The sequence below is a fragment of the Callorhinus ursinus genome, unplaced genomic scaffold, assembly GCF_003265705.2.
Source record: "Callorhinus ursinus isolate GAN/ISIS: 27379988/994484 unplaced genomic scaffold, GSC_fseal_2.0 scaffold51, whole genome shotgun sequence".
Taxonomy (NCBI): domain Eukaryota; kingdom Metazoa; phylum Chordata; class Mammalia; order Carnivora; family Otariidae; genus Callorhinus; species Callorhinus ursinus.
The window spans coordinates 1,087,479-1,108,276 of record NW_027397113.1 but is presented as its reverse complement, the minus strand read 5'-3'; the positions used below and the strand labels follow the sequence as shown (position 1 = coordinate 1,108,276).

General features: G+C 57.3%; 1 protein-coding gene across 3 annotated transcripts in view; it reads left to right on the top strand.

The window, feature by feature from the left end:
• The window catches only part of CARS1 (cysteinyl-tRNA synthetase 1), a 44,364-nt gene that overhangs the window by 5,422 nt on the left and 18,144 nt on the right, over positions 1-20,798 (top strand). Inside the window, exons 2-10 of one of the 3 annotated variants that reach the window (XM_025878210.2) lie at positions 3,672-3,920; positions 7,848-7,939; positions 8,625-8,713; positions 9,207-9,303; positions 9,720-9,818; positions 10,649-10,798; positions 17,691-17,831; positions 18,060-18,148; positions 20,005-20,126. In XM_025878210.2, the coding sequence (XP_025733995.1) occupies positions 3,672-3,920; positions 7,848-7,939; positions 8,625-8,713; positions 9,207-9,303; positions 9,720-9,818; positions 10,649-10,798; positions 17,691-17,831; positions 18,060-18,148; positions 20,005-20,126 (1,128 nt within the window). Of the gene's footprint in view, positions 1-3,671; positions 3,921-7,847; positions 7,940-8,541; positions 8,714-9,206; positions 9,304-9,719; positions 9,819-10,648; positions 10,799-17,690; positions 17,832-18,059; positions 18,149-20,004; positions 20,127-20,798 lie in introns of those variants that run through there. The other 2 variants (XM_025878211.2, XM_025878212.1) reach the window with 2 other exon arrangements.

Below are 20,798 nucleotides of genomic sequence, written 5' to 3'. Positions count from 1 at the left end.
AGCCCCAGTACTGCACCCCAACGCCGAGCCCAAGGGCTGAGCCCCAGCACCGAGCCCCCACACTGAGCCCCAGCACCGCCATGGTACGGTGCCTTGCCCAGCTGCGGCCCTGCAGCTCAAGAGTTCCCTAAGTCCCTTGCCAGTGCTTTAAAGCCAGCGTGGTGGGTAGCACATTTGACCTGTTGTGCTCATTTTAAAAAAAAGCGTATGCTTATTGGAGGACACATGGGAAAAAAGGCGGGAAATACCTATCAGCTGTAAGCCCGCTCAGCGTTCGGCGCGGACCTGGGGATCTGCTTTGTTCACTAGAACGTGGTCCGAGTGAGAGGCGTGTGCCCGGTCTGCTTGCTGTGGGGGTGACGGGGCGGGCTGGATCAGAGTGGCGCTGGCCTTGCTCTGTTGCCCTCCCTCCCCGGGGGTCAGTGGCACAGGTACAGGAGACGGGGACAGGGAGCGGGGAGGACGGCAGATTGCAGGAAACCCTGCCCCAGCTCTGCCCACGCCGCTGGCAGGTCCTCTCCCTGATCTTACTGGACTTGATCTTCCTCGAGAGTGTGTGCCAACAGCCACCTGACAGGCCGCTGAGCTGTCCGAGGCAGCTTGCCGGGTGAAGTAGAAGTTCCCTGGGAGGAAGATGCTGTGTGGGAAATGCTCAAGAAGCCTGATACTTAAAGAGTTAGGCTTTCCTGGAGCTCTCAGGCAAGCACAGCCTCCCTTCCTGAATTTCACCTCCAGCCCGATTCCCCGCCTGGGGCCGTGAGGCGGGGTCACAAAGGCAGGCCCTTCTATAGTAGAGCAGCAGCAGAAAGTTCCACCTGGAACTTTCCTCCTGGTCTTAGACAGAATCTAAGCAACAGGGACGTGGGGGCCACTCCCCAAGAGCCCTTGGGCTTGGTCCTCAGAGCCACCTGCTCAAGGGAAGGAGGGGGGGGGGCACTGGCACCTTCAGCAGGGAGGGGGCCACCTCCGGGTCTCTCTTTGCTTCAGCAATCCCAAGAGTGGACACGGAAAGTGGTTTGTTCTCCTTGTAGGTCTAGAGTGAACAAAAGCAACGTCCCTGTAGGTGTGCACCTCTGGGCAGCAGGGCTCTGGCTGGGCAAGCCGTTCGGGGTTCAAAGCAACTTTAGACTCAGCCTATGGGAAATCCGGTTGCTGCCGTGTGCTGTGTGGGTAGGTGGATTGTGTCCTGGGAGAGGGCCCCTGAGGCCCTGATACAGCAGGTGACCCCCAGCCCCTCACAGGCAGGGCTGCCCTGTGAGCTCCCATTCTGCTGCTTGCTCACCTGTTCATGCGCTGAATGCGTTGAGTGTCTAGCATGTTCTGGGCTTAGTTCTAGATGCTGAAGGTATATGCTGAGTGAATAAAGTGGGGTGTGGGGCAGACGTGAAGAAGTGGCATGAGGACAAAGAGAAAGCAGGAAGGGGGTCTGGGCTCTGGTTGGAACAGCATCCAGGGAGACCTGAAGGAAAAAAGATACCCAGCAGAGCCCTGAGGAAGAGCGGGAGCCCGGCCATGTCTGGGGGAGCATTCCAGGCAGGCAAGGACAGTGGGATGAAAGACCCCGAAAAGAACAGGCCACGCTTTTGTGGAGTGAGCGGGGGCTGAAGTCAGGCCTGGGGGGGGTCCCTGTGAGGAGGGGGCGGTCTGGAGGATGAGGAGGGGGGATGTGATCTTGCACCTGTCAGCAGGCCACTCTGGCCTGCCTGTGGGGGAGCCTGCGTCCCAGAGATGATGGGCTGGGCCCCTGTGTGGCAGCCGTGGGTGACAAGGGCTGCATTCCGGACGTGTGTGCAGATGGGGCTCCTGGACCGGCCAGCGGCTTGGCTGTGCCCTCATCAAGGGTAGTTCGTGAGGGGCAGGACTCCAGTCGAGATGGAAGGGTGTGGTCGATCAGACGGGGTCACATGAGCCAGAGCCCTCCTGGGGGTGCGCTGGGGAAGGAAGCACGTGGGCTTTGGGGAAAGCCTGTGTTTTAAGCACAGCATTCATTTGAGGGCTCAAGGAGGACTTTTACTCTGAGTGCCCACCCCTTCCCCGTGCATGAAGAGCTCAGGGTTCAGGACATGCCCAAGAAGTAGGCCATGTTGCGTGCCGGCTGCTTGGAAAATGCCACGGGCTTTCATCCTTCTGCCGGTTCATTCCTCCTCATCCTTGCTGATGGCACTGTGTCCAGGAAGTCTGCCGGAGGCGGGGGGCCGGCCTGCAGTGGACGCAAGTGCAGAAAGGCCTTTTGTGTGCGCACAGGCCCTCCACATACGTGCTGCGCTGTCTGCTTGGGTGGGTGCTGGGGTGATTTTCCTGCTCCTGTACCAGGCAGGCACACCCGGATGGGGAAGAGGGCCAGAGAGCGGGGAACGTGGCTGTGGAGGGCCACGTCACCTCCCTGTCTGCAGCTATCCTTGCTGTGGGTCAGGCACGGTGACCCAGTGACCTTGTGGTGCCAGGCAGCTAGCTTGGAAGGGCAGGTGCGCCCGGCAAAGAGAGAGGGGACGGGCTCGTACTTTCCTGCTCTGAGTGGGTCCCAGGCCAAGAGCGTGTCTGTGGAAGCAAATGAACCCTGGTCCTTTTTCATGGTTTGCTCAGAAAATTAAGGAAAAAAAAAACAACCGGGCTGATCAAGGCTTAGATGCAGCTCAGTCAGACTCATGGGCTGGGGTACCAGGCTCCTTCCCGAGGCTAAAGGGTCTTTGGTTTAGTGTCCCAGCCTGGCCCCTGCCTCCCTGTTGTAGGGTGGGGCTGGCTCTGTGCCCTTTGCTCAGGCTCGGGGCAGCTCCTGTCCCTGAACCCACCACACCAGAGGTAGACACAGCTGGGCATTAGTTAGTGTGGTAAGAACAGGTTTTACCCAGTGACTGGTACCGGGGACCTGAAGGGATGACAGGCGATGGTTCCCAGGGGAGAAGAGGGTGGGAGGGGTGAGCAGAGCTCAGTACCGCGGAGGAGGTGAGCCATCACCGAGGGCTGGCGAGTGCCGAGGCCATCCTGACCACCTGTGCCTGCTGGCGGGCAGGGTTCTGTCCTCCCGCAGAGCCGGGAGAGGGGCCCATCCTTCCTGATGGTTGCATGTCAGAGGAGTGGCCTGCAGGTCGCTGGGAGTCCCTTCTGGGTTGGAGGAGATACATACTCACAATGCGAGTCCTCCCAGTAATTGCTCAGAGGGGGCAGGCAGGGCCTGCAGCAGGTGTTCTCGGGGCGGGGGGGGCCCTGATCCTCCCAGAAACACAGCCTTCAGCTGCTGGACACCATGCTGGTGCGGGGGTTTGACCCAAGTGTCCTGTGTCCTCACCCGCCCTCGGCGCCCACTGGGCCCGGGAGGTTGCTGCTGCTGAGAAGGGGCTGTGGGCCCGGAGGGTTGTTTTCCTCTAGTTGAGGTAGAATTCGCATAACGTGAAGCTCACAGTTGCAGTCGTACGGAGACCGCACGGTGCGGTGGTACTTACGCTCCCCTCCCCGCCGCCCGTACTATGCAGCCACCACCACTTTCCTGTTCCGGAGCTGCCCCATCCCCGCGACTCGAAACCCCACTCGTCTCTCCCCAGCGCCCCTCAGCAGCCCCGGCAGCCACTGGCCTGCTTCAGACGTTCCGTACGCGGGGAAGCCCTGCACGTGTCTGGACTTCGGCCCGAGGCCCCTGGGCCCCCGACTGACGCTGTGTGCCTCTGTCTTTGCAGCTCCTGCCTACAGGTCCATCCTGAGCATTAGGGACGAGACAGCCAGGGTGCAGGCCCTGAACGAGCACCTCAGCACGCGTAGCTATGTCCGGGGGTACTCCCTGTCCCAGGCGGACGTGGACATGTTCAGGCAGCTCTCGGCCCCTCCCGCTGACACGCGCCTCTTCCACGTGGCTCGGTGGTTCAGGCACATAGAAGCGATCCTGGGTGGCCCCTGCGGCAGAGGCGAGCCCTGTGGGCGCCAAGCAAGTGAGTAGTGGAGTGAGTTCCCCAGCTGGTAGCACCTCTCCTGCCGGCGGCCACCTCCAAGGTCAGGGCCCCGAAGCTGGCAGTGGACCCCGCAGGGCTTCTCCTGTCCCCGCGTGTGAGCACGTGGCCTGGCAGGCTGGCCCGCGCGCCCCGAGTGGCAGTCAGGACAGACTCTGCTCAGGAGTCAGCCCGTGCGGGTCATGCCTGCCCGTGGCCGCTGTGACAGAGCTGCCCGGGCCGTGGTGCAGAGCTGCTGCCAGACCATGCCGCCCGTGGCGGAACTTGGGGGGTTGGGGGGGTGCCTGGTCCAGCCTGGCGTTCTCAGCTAATTGCTGGCCTGGCTTCACTTTGACTGGCTTCTTCTCCTTTATTCTGTCCATGCGTTGCGGTGTGTGTGTGTGTGTCCGCCATGTAGTTAACATATTATGTTAATAGTCATTGAATTTTCTGAAAATCAGAACAAAGTCAGTTCTCAACTTTGAGCTCATGCTGCAGCCTGTGGGTGCTGACGTGTCTGACAGGTGACAGCGGTTACTTTCGGGGTCCTGCTGGAACATCTGAGGGGCTCAGGCCCTGTGTGGTTTCTCTCCTGCGATGAACCCCTGGGTGTTTCGTCCCGCAATTGCCCGATGCCCTCGAGCAGCTCAGCTTGGGCACGCACGCGGCTTCATGGGAGGGGTGGGCGGCGTGCTGCCTCTGCTGGTCCTCGCAGGGCGGGGCAGCCTCCTGGGGGCTTTTCCAGACTCCTTCAGGTGGGGGCATTGGAGCATCGCCTAGCGCCCACGTCGCTGTCCTGGCCTGGGTCCCCTGCCGGAACAGGTGGAGGTGGGGGCATCGTTTCCCCCCGAGTGGGGTGTGATTTGGTTTTCTGGATAATCCTTCAGCACAGGGTGGAGCTTTGTGGGTACACTGTCTCCTCCATGGGCATCTAGCACGATGACCCTGGTGATGTCCATGGTGTCAGGTGCCATGTCGTCCCCCTGGGTCCCAGCTCCTGAGACACAGCGTGCAGGGGTGGAGGTCGGAGCATCCAGGGCTCCTAGCCTTGGCAACGACCTGGCTCGTGGTCCAGCCAGGACCTTGTCTAGAGAACGAGCAGATGCCTTTTAGCCATGCAGAGGAAGGGCCACCAGAGGCAGAGAGCCGCCCTGTGCGTTGACGAGGCTAGGCTGGCTGGGGGGTGAGGAGAGATGCACCCTGCCTGGCACCCATAACGTTTCCTGACTCCTTCTGCCTCCAAATCCCCTCGTGTGCCCAGCCCATGGCCGCGGGTGGCCTGCAAGCGAGGCTGCTCCCAGGCCCCTCTCCCACGTCCCTGGGAGCACAGGAACTGAGCACCTGCTGGCCTGGTCATTGCTGCCAGAATTGAGCACTGCTCCGTTCAGGGCTCTGACGTCCTCTCCTGGGCGTGAGCACTGCCTCTCCCAGCCCCCCGCTTCCCGGCACCCTGTCCCCACTCCCTCCGAGCCTGTCCCAGCGGTGACCCCTGTGACATCTGCCCCTGCTGCTGGCGCCCGGTCTGTCCCTCCGTGTCCTTCCCTGGGCTGTGGGCCTCAGAGCCTGAGCCACCCTCTCAGGCACAGAAAGTGGGGCGGCCCCTGCCTCTGCCGCCTCCCAGTCCCATCAGCACCCCCCACGGCCCCGACACAGAGGGACCACTCTGCCCAGGGCCTGGCCTGCGGTCAGTGTCTGGAGTGCTGCCCCTCCCGCCAGGGCCCCCTGTGCTGCTGCGGCTCCCAGTCCCCTGGCAGGGGGCTCAGGCCCTGTGGCTGTAGGGGTGACACAGTGCGGCACCCCTCTCTGCCCCCCGACCCCTACCCGTGTCCTGGGGGAGTGTTTCTCCTCCCTCGGTGGTGGGATGGGCGCTGTGCCTCTAAGCGGCGTGTGCGTTTCTGCCAGGTCGGGGGTTTGTGGCTGTGCAGTGGCCCCGTGCCCAGGCCAGGGCCTGGAGGGTCCTGGCTGTGTGTTGGATGAGTGGGATGTGTGTTGGTTCAAGCAGAAGCCGAGACAAGGAGTTAATGCGCGGGACGGTGAGTGCTGCAGTGGAGCATGGGCACCGTGTGGGGAGACTCGGCTTGGCCTTGTCGGGGCGTCGAGTGCCGCGGTGGGCCGCTGTCCTGAGTGAGCCGTGTTCGTGCTTGGGCAGGGCTCAGCTGATGGGGAAAGGGAACGCTAGTGGGCAATGTCCTCATTATACCAGGGGTCCTGTGTGATATCTGGCAGAGTCCCTCGAACCTGCCACCAGCTGTGTGACCGTGGTGGCCCTTTGGGGCGCGGCCAGGCTCCCCGGGCTCCACCGCCATCCCCCCGTCTTCTTGGATGGGCCTCCCCTGCTGTGAACCCTGAGCCTTCCTGCCTCGCAGGACGAGCAGTGCTGGTCCTCCGGCTCGCATCCGTGTGTGGCAGCTCTGGCTGATGTCCCCGCTCAGCTCAGATAGCAGTGTTGTCTGTCTCAGGAGCTGTGGGGTGTGAGTGAGAGAGGGGATGCGTGGTGACATCCACAGCACATTGAGCATCACCGAGTCCCAGACTGAGAGTTTCCTTCATGGCCATTTGCTGCATGTAAAGTGAGCCTGTGAGACGCGTGCCTGACCTCAGTAATAGCACCGCTGTCTCACTGAGGGTGTGGGCCTTCCCACGCACCGGAGTCTGTGGCCGCCTCGTTTGCTGGCCACCACCCAGAGTAGGGAGCTCCTCTTGAGCGCGGGCTGCCTCTTTCCCCGCCTGCCCGCTCCCCTTCCCGCCTGCGCACGGGCTCCCGCAGACATGCACACAGCAGCTGCCTTCCTCCCTCCGCTCTCCTCTGCCTGTCACTTCAGTCAGCCTCTGTGTGGCTGATGCGACACCTTGGGCAAAGAGCCAAGCCCAGGACCGACTGCTCCGTGATCCCAGCAGGAAGCAGCGAGTGGGGCTCTGTGGGGTCTCGGTCAGCAGGCCATCCAGCACGAGAGGCAGAGGTGGGCAGTGGACAGGAGGGCGGCTCGGTGAGCTGCAGACCCCTGCTTGGGAAGATGGGACAGGTAGTGCAGAGGCTTCCATGGGCCCGTCCTACGCACTGTGAGCGAGGCCCAAAGCTGGCTCTGTGAGCGAGAGCTGCGGGGGACAGCTGGGCTCTAGGTGCAGGGTGCTAGATGCCCAGGACGGAGCTACACCCCCTCGGGCTCTCAGCGCGCCTGCCACATAAGTACTGCCCTCTGTCCATCTGGAAGCGTGGGCCTGGGACACATGGAGCAGCAGGGGCAGCCCCCGAGACAGTGCTGGGGAGGGGACGGTGGTGGTGGCAGGAGTGGGGAGGAAACAGGGTCCTGGAAGGCAGCGAGGGACAGAGCCACCCCACACTGTTCCAGAGTCGGTCAAGCATCCGTGTGGAGCTGGAAGCCACAAGTGTCTTGTCCCAGTCGAGTCAGGGAGTGACCTGCATGTTGTGGGGGTGGGGACCAGAATTGAGGGGGAGCTGGCCATTTGCCCCCGTCTGATGGAGATGGGGCTGGGGCGGAGCCTGTTCTTACTGAGTTTCTGGGGCCGTGAGCTAGTTGCGGCCTGGCCAGTCCGGTACTGCTCTGGAAAGTGGCCCATGTCCCACAAAGCCTCCACAAGGCGTTGGGTACTCCCATTTGCTGCATTTGAGTCTGGCACTGCAGGGCCCGTGCCCCCTCCTGGCCCATAAGCCATGTCCACCACGGTGCCTGTAAGCGGCCAGGAGGGCCTGGGTTTGGGGAGCAGGGGATGCAGTGGGTGTGAGCTCGTCTCACAGGTGCTCCCAAGCTGTGCTGCAGTCCGCTGCCCCACAGATTGTGAGCAAAGCAAAATAGAGACGCCATTGCATTTGACACGGGTGATGCTGACGGAGACCCGCACCGCTTAGCCCTGTTCGTTGAGAAAGACCAAGTGGGTGCAGCGTGACTTGCATTCTCTCTGCCTTGGCAGGTAAAGGCCGGCGAGGGCAGCCTCAGTGGTCTCCCCCGGCTGGGTGTCCTCCGTGCAAACTCCGCCTGTATAACAGCCTCACCCGCAGTAAGGTAAGGAGGGAGCATGGCCTGTGGGGTGCAGGGGTGGCCCCGGGGGGGGAGCTGGTGTCTGTGGGCGCGCTCTGCAGCCATCGGTCCGGACGGGAGTGAAGTCTTAGCTCTTGCCATGCGTTCTGCACGTGGCCTGTGGGGGGCACAGCTGTCTTTGACACCGGGCACACCCAGGGGCAGCACACCTTGAGGGGCAGCCTGCCTGTGGGCTTGCGGGCCTGGGGTGCCCAAGTGTGCGTCTCTCAGAGCCAGGCCAGGTGCCGGCCTGCTTCCAGAGAGGACACGTGGTGGCAGTTGTCACAGCGCATGCCAAGCGCAACAGGCACAGCGGGGCCCCAGTTGGCGTGGTTGGGAGCCGACCAGGTTTTGAGAAGAAGGCAGGATTGGACTCCAGTTGAACAGGGTTTGCTTGGTGTGTTCTGCTCAGCGTGGCCCATGGCTCCAGCCGTGGGCTGATTGGAATTTCATCAGTGAGCACAGTGGCAGATGGGGAGACGGGGGTCCCGGGGAGTCCACCCAGAGTAACTGAGCTCCTCCACCCCTGACGTTTGTGACTTTTGTCAGTAAAACAAAATTGTTCTTGTTGAATTTTGTATAAACAGCCATGCTCTTTGTTGCTGGTTTGGGTGATCCTGCACAGCACCTTATGCAGCTGATGATTGTCATTCCTTCATTTTTAACAAAGGACGTGTTTACACCTCAGCATGGGAAAAGGGTGACGTGGTACTGCTGCGGGCCTACTGTCTACGATGCATCTCACATGGGGCATGCCAGGTAGGAGCCGCTGCCGGGCGCCCAACACGGGCCGGGTGTCCCCGGGTGTCTGGGGGTGTGGGTCCCACAGGGAACATCTCAGCCCTTCCGAGATCTCCGCTCTGCTCCAGGGACCTGAGATTTGAAAGGAAAATCAGTCCTGGACTTTTCCTTTCCTGTTTTTGAGATAAACATTTTTATTCTGTAAGTAATCCATATTGATGGTGGAGAAGTTGGAGAATATGTACAGACCACGAGCTCACTGTCCTGTCGCCCTGTGGCTGGCATCCTGGGCCGCACACAGATGTTTTGTTCCGTGTGCACCTCCATGGGAGGTGCCTTGGTTTTCCCAGGCCGCAGCTCTGGCGGGAGCCCAAGCGCAGAGCAGGCCCGGCTCCACAGTGCTCCTGGCTCCTGTGCGGGGCTGCAGAAGCCTTCCCCTGGCTCTCGTGGCCGTGGCCTGTGGGCCAGGGTATGTGGCGGGCCGTGGGACAGGTCTGTTCCCGTGCTCTAGGTCCTACATCTCCTTCGACATTCTGCGGAGGGTGCTGCGTGACTACTTCGGGTACGACGTCTTCTACTGCATGAACATCACGGACGTGGATGACAAGGTAGGGCTCTCACCGGGACGTCCTCAGTACGGTGGGTGACAGGGAGGAGGAAGTGTCATTTGTAGATGAGATCAGGTGGGCCTTGGCCCAGCTCAGGCCTGGACCTGATGCACACGGCGTGAGTCCCCTCCGCGCGGTAGCTTGGTGGTGTATACCGATGACGTCAGGTAGAAGCCAGGAGAAACCGCGTGTCCAGGGGCCCAGTTGATAAAACGTCAGCCCGTGGGGCTTCGTGGCAGCAGGACCCGTGGTCACGCGTGCTCTTGTGTGGGGAGGGCGTGTGTGTGTGGGAGGGTGTGCAGCTCGTTTCCTCAAGATCAACAAGGTCATGGGAACAGCCCCGGCGCAGCTGCCTGGGACTCGGAGCCTGCCTGCTGTGTGGGGCACGACCCCCAGTTTCCCTCTCCTCCCTCCAGATCATCACGAGGGCCCGGCAGAACTACTTGTTCGAGCAGTATCGGGGGAAGCAGCCGCGGGCAGCCCAGCTCCTAGAAGATGTTCACGCCGCCCTGAAGGTGGGCCCCTCGCTGTTTGCTCCTTGACTCCTGACTGTTCCGAGAGCTGTGGCCGTCCTTGGTGGGCTTCACACAGTAACCAAAGCCAGCCCCATCGGGGGCCCCGGAGTTCTGGCCGATGTGTCCCCTGGCCGCTGGGAAGAGTCTCCAGGAAAGACGCACTTGGGTGGGGGCGTGGAGTGGGTGCCTGTGCCTCCCACTTATGGGAGAGTGTCAGAGTCTGTCATGGTGGCACTGATGGATGCTTGGTCATTAGATGCTCCGAACGCCCCTGTGGGCTTGTCCATGTGGTGGTCTCAGCCACGCAGGCGCTGCACCGAGCCGCTTAAATCGGGAGTACTGGAAATTTTCAGAACTTGAAGAAATTAGTTCTTTCCAATATAATATTGTCATTTTGAATGACAGTGTTATGAATTACTGTTTTAATGGAGTAAGGTTAGAATAAGTCCTTTGATGCTCTGTAATAGTAATTACTGTTTTAGTAGCTGCAGTAGTAATTACGTGTGCTTCTGTGTTTTATCTCTAGAAGAAACACTGGGAATGAAATCAGAGCTTAGCCGGCTTAGGCCGACCAGGGGTGGGCCTGCCAGGTCATGGGTATCTTCGTGAAGGTCATGAAATCCCCAGGTGATGCCCCCGTGACCCCGAGCACAGCGTGTGACATCAGAGAACCAGGCCCAGGGGGGCGCAGGGAGCCGGCTTTCAGGGGAAGCTGGGCCCACGCCCTTAGGGACGCAGACTGCTTTCTTGTCTCCAGCGAGCGGCCCCCGGGGGAGCGCGGGGCTGTGCTGAGCTGCGGCTGATGGGCCCGCCCTCTCCTGTGCTTGCAGCTGTTTTCGGTCAAGTTACACGCGGCCACGGACCCCGACAAAAGGCAGATGCTGGATCGCATTCAGCGCGCGGTGAAACTGGCTGCAGAGCCTCTGGAGAAAGCCATGCAGAGCGACCTCCCAGAGGAGGTGGCCGACCGCTGTGCGGAGGTGAGGTTTCCACAGGCCTGCCACAGCCCCACTCGCTGCTCCAGCCTGTGTTTGTGGCCGCCCGGGAGGGGGCTGGCCAGTGCCCTTCCATCTACTCCCACGCCGCGTCCTCACGGGACTGGGGGCCTATTGGCTTGTGTGCGGCGGGTCATTCCAGAGTTCTCCAGCTGGTGCTTCTGTGTTTCTTGGTGGCGCACCCGCGCAGAGAGCCGAGGGAGGTTGAGGTTGCACTGGGCTGTGGGGCGCCCTGGGCCGGTTCTCCTGCCCCTGGGAGAAGTTTGCCCCCCAGACGGGGTAAGGGCATGGGGTGCAAGGGGCCTGGCTCTCTTCCAGCCTTTCCCCGCAGGAGAGGGCGTGGGTCACCTGCCGGCGGCCCTGGCCACGGTGGCCCTTCTCCTTCACGCTGACGCCCTCTGCTGGCCACCCTCTTCAACACTCAGGAATCGAGAAGCTCCAGAAAAGGTGCGGCCACCGCTGTCTCTCCGTCTGGAGGCCGTGGAAGAGATGCCCCCAGAGCTCGGCCCGGCTTAGGCTTCCCTTTCACTTTCCTCCTCACTTAGTCTGGATTTCCGGCGCGGGCTTGTTCTGAGCTTAACGAGAGAGTCCCCCTTACACGGGCTTGTGGATGAGCGCTTTTGCTCAGCGTGCTTCCGAGTGGGGTCCCCGCATGGTAGCTGGCCTTCCTTTGATGGGCGTCCTGGGCCCAGCTGTTTCTCCCTCTCCTCGGACAGCAGTCACGTTCCTGTTACCAACAATTTACCATCTTAACCATTTTTAGGTGTGGCGTTCAAAGGTATTAAGCACATTCACATTATTGTGCAGCCGTCCCCACCATCTGTCTCCAGAACTTTCCATCTTCTCAAACAGAGACTCTGTCCCCATGAGACACCGACCACCATCCCTCCCCTGGCCCCGGTACCCACCGTCCACTCTGCTTCCATGAATCTGGGGACTCCAGGGACCACATAGAACGCTATGGTGTCTGTCCTTTTATGACTGGTCTCTTTCCCTCGGTTTGACGGCCTCCAGGTTGTGGCAGCCCCCGGAAACCACTGATCTTTTTGCTGCCTCCATGGTTTTCCCTTTCCAGAATGTCACAGAGTTGGAATCCTATAGTATGTGGCCTTCTCAAATCGGCTTTTGTCACTGAATATACGTTTTAGGGTCGCTCATGTCTTTTCATGGCTTGATAGCTCCTTTCTCTTTAGTTCTAGATAATACTCCATCATCTGGATGGACCGCAGCTTGTTTATCTTTCCATCTACTGAAGTGCATCTTTGTTGCTTCCAAGTTTAGGCAATTGTGAAGAAGCTGCTGGAAACGTCCATGTGCAGGTTTTTGTGTGGACATAAGTTTTCAGCTCCTTTGGGGAAATGCCAAGGAGCATGACTGCTGGGTCATATAGTGAGAGTATGTGTAGTTTTGTAAGAAACCACACACCGTCTTCCAAAGCAGCTGCACCATGTTGCGTTCCCCCCAGTAGTGATGAGCATTCCTTTGGTTCTGGGTTTTCCCAGCATCAGGTGTTGTCAGTGTTAGTATTTGGGCCATTCTAACAGGTGTGTGATGGTATCTCCTTGTGATTTGCATTTCCCGGAGACATTGGATGTGGGGCATCTTGTCATGTGCCTATTTGCCTGTCTGTGTGTCTTCTTGGGTGCGGTGTCTGTTCAGGTCATTCGCCCATTTTTTATCAGGTGGTTTGTTTTCATACTGTTGAGTTTGTATATTTTGGATAATAGTCCTTGATCAGATGTGTCTTTGGCAAATATTTTCTCCCAGTCTGTAGCTCATCTTTTTGTTTTCTTGACAGTGTCTTTTCCGGAGCAAACATCTTTAATTTTGATGAAGTCCAGCACGCTGAGCTCCATGAGCGGTGTGTGGCAATGACTTCTTCGCGACCACACTGACGGCACGGGTGTTGGATTTTGTCATATGCTTTTTCTGCATCTAGCAATGCTATTATGGCATTTTACTTTTTTAGTCTGTTGATGTAATAATTTACATTAATTGATTTTATACTGTTGAACCAGCCTTCCATACCTGTGATACATCCCACTTGGCTGTGGTATGTAATTCTTTTCAGACTTTTTTTTTTTTTTAAAGATTTTTATTTATTTATTGAGAGAGAGAGAGAATGATAGAGAGCATGAGAGGGAGGAGGGTCAGAGGGAGAAGCCGACTCCCTGCTGAGCAGGGAGCCCGATGCGGGGCTTGATCCCGGGTCTCCAGGATCATGACCTGAGCCGAAGGCAGTCACCTAACCAACTGAGCCACCCAGGCACCCTCTTTTCGGACTTTTGTGGATTTAATTTGCTAATATATTGTTAAGGATTTTTCCATCTATGTTCACGAGAGATACTGGTCTGGAGTTTTCTGTTCTTGTAATGTCTTAGTTTTTGGTATTAGGGTAATACTGTCTTTATAGAATGAGTTAGTAGTCCCTCTGCTTCTGTCCACTGAAAAACTATAGAAAACTGATTATCATTTGTTCCTTAAATGTTTGGTAAAATTCACCAGTGAACTCCTCTGCATCAGGTGATTTCTGTTTTGGAAAGTTACAAATTTTTTTTTTTAAGATTTTATTTATTTTTTTCACAGAAAGAGACACAGCGAGAGAGGGAACACAAGCAGGGGGAGTGGGAGAGGGAGAAGCAGGCTTCCCGCAGAGCAGGGAGCCTGATGCAGGGCTCGATCTCAGGACCCTGGGATCATGACCTGAGCCGAAGGCAGATGCTTAATGACTAAGCCACCCAGGCACCCGGAAAGTTGTAAATTCTTAATTAAATCTCTTTACTAGCTAATAGGCTTCTTCAGATTGTTTATATCGTCTTGTGTGAGTGTTTGTAGCTTGTGTCTTTCAAAGAATTGGTCCATTAATCCAGGTTATCAAACTTGGGGGCACAGAGTTGTGTGTAGTATTTTTTTTACTAAGTTTTTAAATTTCCGTGAGGCCTGTAGTGATGGCCCTCTTTTGGGTATTAATATTAGTATTAGTACCCTTTTCTTAGGTAGTAGCTTGGCTAGAGGCTCATCAGTTTTATTCATTTTCTCAAAGAACCAGTTTCTGGTTTTGTTGATTTTTCTCTATTGATTTCCTGTTGTCTGCTTTAATTTTTATTATTTCTTTTCTCCCATTTTGGATTTAACTTGTTCCTCTTTTTCTAGTTTCATAAGATGGAAGCTTAGATTAGCTTGATTTTAGACCTTTTTTCTTTTCTAATCTGTGCACCCAGTGTTGTAGACGTCCCCTAAGCACTGCTTTTGCTGCATCTCACAAATTTTCATAAGGTGTGTTTTCATTTTCATTTTGGTTCAAAAATTTTTAATTTTTCCTCAAGATACCTTCTTTGACCCATGTGTTCTTTGGAAGTGTGTTGTTTGATCTCCATGCATTGTGGGAACTTTCCAGCTGTCTTTCTCTTACTGATTTCTAGTTCAGTTCCACGGTGGTTTGAGAGCAGACCCAATGTATGATTTCTGTTCTTTTGAGCTTGTTCAGACATGTTGTATGGCCCAGCCTATGGTCTTTGTTGGTGAACGTTCCATGTGAGCTTGAGAAGAGTGTGTGTTCTGCTGCTGTTGGACGAAGTGGTCTACAGACGTCCATTAGATCCAGCTGACTGAGCGTGTAGTTGAGGTCAACTGTGTCCTTACTGGCCTCCTGCCTGCTGGGTCTGTCCACGCCCAAGGGAAGGGTATTGAAGTTCCCGACTGCCTTCACGGATTCGTCTGTTTGTCCTTGCAGTCCTCTTTGCCTTTGCCTCATGTAGTTTGCTGCCCTGCCGTTGGGCCCATGCACTGGAAGCACCGTTGTCTTGGAGAACTGACCCCTTTGTCTGGCCAAGCTCTTCTTTATCCCTCATGACTCTCCTGGCTTTGAAGTTGGCTCTGTCTGAAACAAGCGACTCCTGCTCTGTTTTGATTTGTGATAGCATGGTACATTTGTCTCCATCCATCTACTTTTAATCTATACGTGTCTTTATATTTAAAGTGGGTTCCTTGTGGACAACATACATTTGGGGCTTGTATTTTGATCTACCTGACTGTTTTATCTGGTGCATTTAGACCACTGACATTCATGGTGGTACGGAGACAGCTGGATTCCTAGCCACTGTGTGTATTGTTTTCTATTCACTGCCCTATTACTTGTTCCCATTGATTTCTTCCACTCCTTTTCTGTCTTTTGTGATTCTGATTGAATATTTTACATGATTCCACTTTTTCTCCTCTTACGGCCTATCAGTTATACTATTTTTTTTCCTTTTTTTTTTTTAGTGGTTGCCCTACAGTTTGCAATATACACTCACCACTAATTTCAGTCCACTTTCAAAGACACTATACTGCGTGGTCCTAGGGGTGCTTTACGGGAACAGAATGATCTAGTTCTGCCTCCCGTCCTCATGCTGTTGCTGTTGTCCATTTTACCTATCTGAAAACCCGGGGTGGGGGGGCTGTGTGTGCATCATGTGTGCATAAAGTATGTACATAAGCATGCAGATTGATACGTTCTTGCTATAAACTGTTACCTGTTAGATCAATGAAGAAAAACAAAAGTTTTGGGGCACCTGGGTGGCTTAGCCGGTTGAGCACCTGACTCTTGATTTCGGCTCAGGTCATGATCTCAGGGTCATGAGATAGAACCCCGCAATGGGCTCCACGCTCAGCAGGGAGTCTGCTTAAGATTCCTTCTGCCCCTCCCCTCCGTTCACACACACTCTCTCTCCCTCTCTCAATACATAAATACTTTTTCTTAAAAAAGGGAAAACAAAAGTTTTCATTTTACCTTTGCATCTTCTCTCCGATGCTCTCCTTCACTGTGCAGACCTGTTTCTGACCTCTGTTATTTCTGTTCTCTCTAAAGAACTTCTTTTCACATTTCTTGCAAAGCAGGTCTATGGGCAACAAGTTCCCTCGATTTTTGTCTGCCTGAGAGCTTTTGTTTCCCTTTGCTTTTGAAGGATAAGCTCACAGGGTCCACAGTTTGAGGGTGGCGAGTGTTTTCTCTCGACATTGAAGCATCCCCCGCATGTCTTGCTTACATGCTTTGTGAGGACAAATTGGGTGCCGTTCTTATTTTGTTCCTCTCTGGGCAAGGTTTTTTTTTGTTGTTGTTGTTGTTGTTGTTTTTAAAGATTTTATTTATTTGAGAGAGAGAGAAACAGCATGAGAGGGGAGAAGGTCAGAGGGAGAAGCAGGCTTCCCGCTGAGCTGGGAGCCTGATGTGGGACTCGATCCCGGGACTCCGGGATCATGACCTGAGCCGAAGGCATTCGCTTAACCAACTGAGCCACCCAGGCGCCCTCTGGGCAAGGTTTTTGTCCTCGGACTCCTTTTGGGATTTTCTGCAGCTTTCCTGTGGAATGCCTGGGTATGGTGTTCTCCCCGTTTCCCTGAGCTTTCTGTGCCTGCGGTTCAGGGTCTACTGTGAGCGGGGGGCTCTCAGTCGGTGGGGTTCGGATGTTTCTTTGCTCCTTACCCCTCGTGTCCCTATGGCATCCCCACAAGCACCCGTCGTACCTTCTGTGCTTGTCCCACGGTCCTTGGCCATTCTGCTGCGTTTCGTTGGGTCTCTGAGAAGGCAGACCATCTGGTTTGACGTTTCTCTTCAGCTGGCCTCAGGCGCCGAGGTTCTTCCGTCGGCCGCGTCCACTGTACAGATGACCCCATCGAAGACGTTCTTCATTTCCGTCCCAGTGTCGTCGATCTCTGGCGCCTCCTTCCCGTTTTCTCAGACTTCCTTCTGTCTGCTCACCTTGCCCGTCCGTCCTTGCATGCGGTCAGCCTGATGCATTAGAGCCCTGAGCGTGTTCGTCCTGGTCGTTTGAAACCGCTGGGCTGAGCGCTGCCAGAGCCCTGCCGCGTCTGATTCTGTTGCTTCTCTGTCTTCAGATGTTTTTTGCCTTTTGGTGTGCCTTGTCATCTTTTCTCCGTGGCCAGACGTGAGGTACCGAATAGAAGGGCCTGCTGTGAGCGCGCAGGGTGGGGTGGCTGGGCTCGAGGGTAGCCCGCGGGCCGTGCATGGGCCTCAGTCTGCAGTGTGCTGCGCCTCTGGCCCGAGTGTCCTGGCGGGTCCCTGTCGCTGCTCGCCAGCCCAGCAGCAGTCAGCAGGACAGTTCTCCCTGGGGGCTCTGGGCGGGATGCCCGAGCCGCCCCTTCCCTGTCAGCGCCACGTGTACAGTTGCGCCCACCCTGCGCGCCCTCCCTTTGTCTTCCACATCTACTTTCCCTGCATTTTCTCCCTCCGCCCTTTGTTCTTTGCCCTCTTGCCCCCACGGGTGGACCGCAGACCACCTGCCTGTCCCCACGTGCCTGTCACTACAGTTCATGTGCTTGAAACCCCGGGTTCCTCCAGAGCCGGACCTCAGGGTCCCCACAGCCTGCAAGGCTCAGGCCGCGGCCATGACACTCACATCTCATCACAGATGGACATTTCTCCTAGGTGACGTGGGTGCTGCGGTGACAGGATAGGTCTTGTACCAACGCTGCACTGTTGTGGTGCGTGACATGGGGCTGGCCTCTTCAGTTGATGGCCCCTGACTGTCGGGGCACCATGGCCTTGACACCTCCCTCCAGGACGGGACTCTGCCCATCACCTGACCACCAGCATCTCCAGCGTCCTGGCTGTGGACGCCCGGCCGCATGTTGGCTGCAGTCAGTTCTCCTGAACGTGCCTCTGCGCCTCCCAGTCACGGTCTGGTGTTTGTCTTAGTGCTGAGCCATTCACAGGAGTGTCGTGGTCTCGCAGGGACGGCAGCCCTTCGTGGAGCAGGGCTCTGCGCCGCACATCTCTGAATTCGAGGCCATTATTAACGCAGACCAACTGCGTGAGATACGGTCCTGTGTGATCACCTCGTACACGTGTGTGGATGTCCGCTTTCTGTTTGTTCAGGTGCTGTTGCAAGAAGCGAAGGACTTGCTCTCTGACTGGCTGGACTCCACCCTCGGCAGTGAGGTGACTGACAATTCTATCTTCTCCCAACTGCCCAAGTTCTGGGAAGAGGAATTCCACAGAGACATGGAGGCCCTGAACGTAAGTGTGGCCGATGAGCCCGTGCTTGCTCTCTGCGCCCCAATGCCTGAACGGCCTCATGCCACCCGGGTCATCTTCCTAATCGCTCGCTGAGTGCAGTTTCACATGCGAGCTGAGGGCACAGGGGGCTTCTCTGCCAGCATTTGGTTCTGCTGGTTTCTTGGGGTGTGCTCATCTGAGGCCGACATTTCTGAAGGAAGAACTGAGACCTTCTCTGGCCATCCACAGGTTCTCCCTCCAGATGTCTTAACCCGCGTTAGCGAGTATGTGCCAGAGATTGTGAACTTTGTCCAGAAGATCGTGGACAATGGCTACGGGTGAGCTGAGGGCCCTCCTCGGGTCAGTGCACCATTCAGGGGAAGGTTTGCCAAGGAAGGCAGTGCTCTGTCTCTGAGAGGGGATGCGGAGCAGGGGGAAGCCGCTGGGCGTGTGGGTGCCTGGCGCTGCCGTCACCAAGCCCACAGACCAGGCAGCTGAAGCAGCAGAAGCGGATTTGTTCACAGCTCCAGATGGCAGACGTCTGAGGCCGCCAGCATGCCAGCAGGACGGGTTCCTGTGAGGGCCTTGAGGGAAGGGTCTGTCCCAGCCCCTCTCCTGGGCGCAGACGGTGGCCGTCTTGCAGACTTCTCACACATTTGTCACTCTGCACGTGGGCTGCTTGGGCTCCTTTTGTGTCCCGATGCCCTCTTATGCAGATAGATGTGTAGGGGTCACACTGGGTCAGGGCTCACCCTGCTGACCTCACTCTCCTTCTGGGAAGACCCTGTCTCCAAATACACTCCCATTCGCAGGTTCTGGTGGCTATAGGACCACAGGGATGAATTTGGGGAGGGTACGGTCGAGCCCGCGACTTCCCCAGAGCAGCCTGCCTTTACGCACTGACCTCCCAGCAGGCCTCTTTCCTCTGTGCTGGGTCCTCAGCTTCAGGGCTGCTTTGTAAGAGAACTCCCCGGGCTTTCCTTGATATTGGCTGCCATCCAGCAGGTATTTAGCCGTACAGATGCCATCTCTGTGTTCAGGGCAGGAAGGAAGAGCGACAGGGTGGTGCTGGCTGCGCCTAGGCTGTCCTCAACGCCCCCAGCAGACTTCCCGGTGCAGCCCAGGGCCTGGGGCCAGCCCCGCCAGGTGGGCCCGGGGCTGCGGCCAGGATGGGGGTGCTGTAGGGATCCCCTGCCTGTAGTCTACCAGGGTGCCCACAGCTCAGACCATGAGCTCGTGGCCTGGCCTGGTAAGCACGGACTTGCCGGGTGTCTGGAGGCGTTGGCCTCACTGTGCGAGCAGAGAGCACTTGTCCCCGAGTCATCTCCCAGGGCAGGTGTGTTTCCCTCGGGGCCCTTCGCCCGGCTGTGATTCCACACACTCTGCCCTGGCCCTGGCCTCCGGTCCTAGCACCACCTGTCTGTGGGAAACACGGTCCAACTGTCCGCAGTGAGCACGGTCAGAGATCACCAAGAAATGGAGGCATAAACGGGAGCATGGTGTCTGCAGCACACGGCGCCTGTTGGCGGCGCCCCCGCTGTAGGAGATTGCTTCCCACCTCATGGGGCAGACGCGGCGTCTGCTGGACCAAGGGAGGAGTGGCGAACTCCTGGTGTGGGCCTGGAGCAGCACAGGTTCTCCGGAAGTGATGGCACCTCCTCTCTCTGCCCCACTTTACACGACTACTCAGGACAGCACGAGATCGTGTGCCAAACTGAGTGCCGTGGGCAAGGCCAAGGTGGGAGAAGACAGATCATTCCGGGCTGGAGTAACCTGGAGTGCTTCTGGGAGGCAGAGAGCCTTGGCTGGGCAGGTGGGTAGAATGTAGCCAGAGGGAGGGCCTGGCGGGACCACGCTGTCGCTGAGGCGAGGGACCGGGTGGGAGCTGCAGGGTCACACGACGCGAGGCAGAGGGTCTGCAGAGGGACCCGCTGCCCAGCGAGTGAGGAGTTGGCTTCCGTGGTGTGAAGTGTCCTTGGCAGGCCTGCTCGGCCTGCATGGCAGCCGTGGTTGTGAGTCACTGTGTCTCAGAGCCGCTAAATGGCCGAGCCGGCCCCGGACCCAGAAGGCAGAGTAGATGGAAGCGGCACGCGGGCCGTGTAACACTTGGCTCTTCGGGTCATCCTCCTGTGAGGTGCTCTGGGCTGTCTTCGAATCCGTCCGCTTTCCCACAACCTCGGTTCTTATTTTCCAGCTACGCCTCCAATGGGTCCGTCTACTTTGATACGGTGAAGTTTGCTTCCAGCGACAGACACTCCTATGGGAAGCTGGTGCCCGAGGCTGTTGGGGACCAGAAAGCCCTGCAGGAAGGGGAAGGTAAACTGAGCTTGATGATGGGGTGGGGGGGCTTCCTCCCCCTCCCTAGCCCCAGCCGTGCCCCCCCCCCCCCAGGTGCCTGGGAGCCTTGCCTTGTTCCCTCGGGATTTTAGGAGTTTTTCCACGAGAAGCAAAAAAGCAAGTGTGTCCAAGAGCATCTTGAAAGCACAGCAGACTCGGGCCCGGGTCCACAGGGCTGGTGTTTGTTTTGCTGAGAGCACCTGAGGGCCAGGGTGAGACACGCTGTGCGCCCATGTGTCGGACACCCAGCGCTGGTGTGTTTGCAATACGCAGGTGGTGACCTGCTGAACAAGGGCACAAAAGCCACCCACACAGCGTCGGCAGGCAGCCCCCTCGGCAGCTGAGCTCCTGCTTTGGGGAACCAAAAACCCCCGGGGCCATTTCAATTGGAGGCACAGTTTCAATAGCCCAACACGGAGGAAGTGGACTCCCAAGATGTGTTACTTTCAAGTTCCAGAATGGGCGCTATGAATGGGGGAGAGCAGGTGCCCGTTCCTTATATGGTGGTTGGGGCAGCGGTCGCTGCCTGCCATGGGCTCAACTCTGTGTGGTTATTTTGAAAGGTGCCCTGGGACAAGCCAGGCAGGAATTGTGTGAACGTCCCGGTTCTGGGTGTGAGCGGGGGCGTGTCACACCGTCGGGTCCTGTGTG